The following is a 4,483-nucleotide window of genomic DNA, read 5'->3' on the forward strand; positions in this document are numbered from 1 at the left end:
CCAAGCGCTGTGCCCTGGCCATCACCAGGGTCCCTCACCGTCTCTGTGTTGCTTCTCTTAGCCAGCCGCCCAGCTGTCCCTTTGCCCCTGCCCAGAGCACTCGGGTCGAGGACTGTGTGCTCAGATGGCGGATGCTCCTTGCTTGCTCTCTGCTCTGGCACGCGCTCTCCCTGACCTGGGGTCTGCCCTTCGCGGCCAGAGCCTGTGCTCTCTTCTCTCAAAGCTCTGTCCCCGTGAGCCCAAGGGTGCTCACCTCACTGAGGTCTGGTGCGCTCCTCCACTCCCCACGGCCGCTCACACGCACCCCGTGCTGCCGCGCTGCCTGGCCTGCGGTCAGGTGTGTGGCCAGCGTGGGCGCGGCCCACCCCACCTCTCCGCACCCTCTTCCTGCAGCACCGCCTGCCTCTCTGGTTGCCCTGTTCTCTCTCACCTTTCTGCTCTGACGCACTAAGACTGTAAGGTCCTTCCACACACTTTAGGACTTTCCTGTCTTAATGTCCTGCACGCATCTGTTTCAAATGCGCGTTCTCCTTTAACGAGGCACCTGCAGAAAAAGCTGTCTGGCCACCCCAACATTGTCCAGTTCTGTTCCGCAGCATCAATAGGAAAGGAGGAGTCAGACACTGGGCAGGCCGAGTTCCTGCTGCTGACAGAGCTCTGCAAAGGTAACGTCCCCCCGGGATGGCCCCTGACACTGCTAGCGGCCCCCGAAAGTGCTGTTGTGGGGGACAGCGGCAGCTGTCTGGGCCCCTTAGGGCACGTGACTGAAGCAAGGCGAGGAGCTCACTGCTCTGGGGGTGGGGGCACTTCGGAGTCCATTGGTGGGGCTGGGGGAGGGGGCACTGCCTCTCGCGGAGTTTCCAGGGTGGAGAGGCCCACGTGAGGGGCCACAGTCCGTGGTGTCTGTGGTGAAACCATGGTAGGCAAGGGAGACAGTGCCTGGCCTCCTGGGCTCACAGTCTCAGTGGGTGACGGGTTCTGGCGTAGCTGTTACAGAGGAAAGGTGTGAGGGCAGGACTTGTCAGGCCTGTCCAGAGGGGCCACCATGTCGTCACAGGGAGCTGCTTCATCAGCCAGAGCCCAGGCGCCTCCCTGGGAGGGGCTGTCATGGAGAAGCTGTGGGCACTGGGTGTAGGCGTCCTTTGGAGAGCAGCAGAAAGCAGGACGTAGCTGGCAGGGGAGGTGAGCTCTCTGGGCAGGTGGCAGCAGCACTGAACCAAGATGAGGGGACAGCTGGCGGGCAGGTCCTCACCTCTGTGAAGGCAAAAGGTGGAAGTGGGCTGTAAAGTGCTGTGACGGGTGCTGTGGGAACCGCCTGTGCCGCTCCTGGGCCTGCGTCCTGTCCCGTCTGTCCCCTCACAGAGCAGGCACGCAGGTGTCAGCTCCGCAGCTCGGGCCTAGGACGCGGCCAATCACGTACCGTGTTCTCTGTCACCGCGCTCGTGGGATGCTCAGCACTGTCCCGTGGACGTGCTCTTCCTCTCCGGAAGGCTTGCCGCGCCCCGCTTGTCGCCCACACGCCCTGCTTGCTCTCCGAGCTCACGGCGTCTGTAGGTCAGAACCTGCAGCTCCTTCCTCAGCGCCCTGGAGGACACGCACCATCTCGACCAGGGGTGTCGGTGCCCGGGAGTGCCGCGCGTCTGGCACGTGAGCCGGGCATCCCTGTGGGAAGGATTAGCGGGGGGCTTGTTGGGTCAGGGCGTGTGGCACTCGGAGGCCCTGCTCTGCACACTTTGGGCGGCAAGATGAGGCCACCCGTGGCTTCCCACGCATCCTGCTGGTGACAGGTGCACCTGTCGGCCATGAATGTGGCCTGCTCGTGGTGCCCAAGGCTCAGATGCTTTTGTATCACTTTAGTTTTTGGTTTTAGAAAGCTGTGTGTTCAGCAGGACTTGTGCAATCCATTTCACAAGTGAGGCCGTGCACTGCAGGAGGTGTCAGGAGTGGGGCCTGGTGTTGGCAGCTCACAGCGCTCGCCCGCGTGGGGCAGTGCCTCCTGGTGACAGGCCACCTTGAGGAATGCTGCCCGGGTGCGGCGTGCCTGAGCTGCTCAGCTGGGCACGGGGCTGCCGGTCACAGGTGGGGAGGGGAGTACTGTGGAGTCTTCGGGAAGAAGGAGGATGTGGGTGCCGGTTCTGCTGAAGGAGGGCCTTGGGGGGCTGCTGGATGCCCGCCCTCAGGAGCCTCCCACCCCCCACCCCTTCCTGGTGGCCCACACAGGCCTTGCTCCCGTCTTGCCCTCCGTGGTGCCCTCTGCAGCCCCTCTGCCACCTACGGAAAATGGTTATTTTTGGAAATAACCATTCTCACTTCAGAGGCCAGTAGCACTGACTTTGTGACCCCCCCTCTGTGCACCAGCTCGTCTGCCCTCCCACAGCCAGCCTGGCCGTCACTTTGTCACCCAGGCCCTCTTGAGGGTCGGGGAAAAGCTTTTGAGGCAGGTGTGGCTGGGAGAGAGGACAGTGGCTGCTCCAGGGGGGTGAGGGTGTGACGGGTGCTGGAGACACGAACGTGGGTCCCCAGCAGAGAGCGTGTCATGGAGGGAGCCTGGGCTGTGTGGGGAGTCCCGGGAGTGGCCCGGGGCCTCTGTGCTGTCACCACGCACTTGTCCCACATGCGGCCTGTGCGTCAGTGTGCAGTGCGTGTTCACTGAGGGCTCGGGCTGGCAGGAGGTGACTGTCGTTCAGGGAAGTGAGCGATTGTAAGAGCTGGTTGCAAAGCTGGGGGTGTTTGTGGTCCCACTTGTAGCTGCCATGTCACCGACACCATGTGGTCAGAGGCCTGTATGAGCATGTGGGCCACGTGGGCGGTGGCTGTCCCTTCCCGTGCCACCTCTCAACCCCTTTCCTGCCACCCGCAGGTCAGCTGTGGGGGCTCTGGTGATGGGAGTTTAATCCTCTCTTAGGGCAGCTGGTGGAGTTTTTAAGGAAAAGTGAATCCCGAGGGCCGCTTTCGTGCGACACTGTCCTGAAGGTTTTCTACCAGACGTGCAGAGCTGTCCAGCACATGCACCGGCAGAAGCCACCCATCATCCACAGAGACCTCAAGGTACCGCCCACCCCACTCCCCGCACCCCTGCCTGGCCACTGGCCACTCCTGCTGGTGCGGCTCCGGCTGCTTTGCCGGAGGCTCTCAGCCCAGTGTGGGGGCTTCGTGACTTGAAGTGATTTCCCAGAAGCTTCCTGTTTGAAGCAGTGAGAGGAACCTCTTTGCATGTCACCGACTGCTGATGCAGACACCTTTCTCCCTGCCGCCTGGTCCTGGGGCTCCCCCCTCTGGTTCCCTTAGCCCCCCAATACTTCTGGGCCGCAGTCCCTTCTTCCACTTCATGGGATGGAGGAAAGTGACTCTTCCTCAGGACGGCTCGGTGCCACTGCGTATCCACTTCCCATCCCTGGGGTGACGCCCCTGCCTGGGTGTGGCCCATGCCTGCCTTTCACCACATGGTTGGCTGTCCTGGGGAGGCAGTGCTGACGCACAGGAGGGGCTCCTGGCCATGTTCCCAGGGTCAGTGCCGCCAAACTCCCACCCCACGGGCTCCCAGGCCTGGAGTGGCCCTTTCTCCTTTTATCAGCCTGCTGGGGAAGGGAGGGCAGGGGACCTTACATGTAGTGATTCTGCTTTTCCCTGGTTATTAATGAAGTTAAATGTTTTTGCTGTTTATAGTCATTAGCATCTTTTTCAATGAGCTTTGTTTTTTTGCCCTTTTTTCTGATTTTTTGTCTGTTTTGTTTTTGATTAATCAGAGCTTTTCTGTATCCCTACAGTAGCCTTTGAGTTATATGTGCTGCGAAGCTCTCCGGTGTATGCCCTAGTTTCTGTTCCCCCATTGTGTCTTTGAAAAGCCCAAGACTTTGGACGTTGTCCGGCTCCCGTGGAGCTTGCGTGCCAGCTCTGCCCACGTCTCAGGCCGGAGCAGCCTCTCATCCCACTTGCCCGTGCAGGTGGTTTCTGTTACAATTTGCAAGTAGACCCCAAACGTTGCGCTGCTGCCCTCGCAGGCTCTTGTGCACACAGCTCTGGAGAAATGAGGCTGTTTCTGACAGAACAAACACCATCACTGCTCAGCAGGATCAAGACACTCCAGTGCTGTCTCACGGCCGGTCCTGGTTTTCCCCAAGTGTGGCCTCTAAACCCCGCTTGTCTGGGACACGGCACCGGCACCTTGTCGTGGGGTGGCCTCATCATTAACTTGAACTTGCGACGAGCCTGGCCTTTCTCTTTTGTCCCCTGAACCCAAGAGGCTGGTTAAGGCGACTAGTTGGCAGGCGCCCTGTTGTGGACACCTGTGGGGTCGGGACCCCGCCTGGGACCCCGCGCCTGCAGAGTTGTGAGGGGTGCTTGGGGAGGGCGCCTGGGCCAGTGGTCCCGTGAGTGTGGAGGTCCCTCTCTACCCCCTGGATAGGCCTCCTCGGTCAACCAGGAGGCTGCTGGGTTCTGGCGCCGTCAGGACTGTTCTGACTCGTGTGTGTGTGTGTGTGTG

General features: G+C 61.0%; 1 protein-coding gene across 1 annotated transcript in view; it reads left to right on the forward strand.

Annotated features, from left to right (window-relative positions):
• GAK (cyclin G associated kinase) overlaps positions 1 to 4,483 on the forward strand; it is a 55,304-nt gene that overhangs the window by 11,790 nt on the left and 39,031 nt on the right. The window contains exons 4-5 of the mRNA XM_019657998.1: positions 551 to 665; positions 2,906 to 3,048. Of these exons, the coding sequence (XP_019513543.1) occupies positions 551 to 665; positions 2,906 to 3,048 (258 nt within the window). The remainder of the gene's footprint in view (positions 1 to 550; positions 666 to 2,905; positions 3,049 to 4,483) is intronic.

Source organism: Hipposideros armiger, unplaced genomic scaffold (genome assembly GCF_001890085.2).
Source record: "Hipposideros armiger isolate ML-2016 unplaced genomic scaffold, ASM189008v1 scaffold_282, whole genome shotgun sequence".
NCBI classification, from domain to species: Eukaryota; Metazoa; Chordata; class Mammalia; order Chiroptera; family Hipposideridae; genus Hipposideros; species Hipposideros armiger.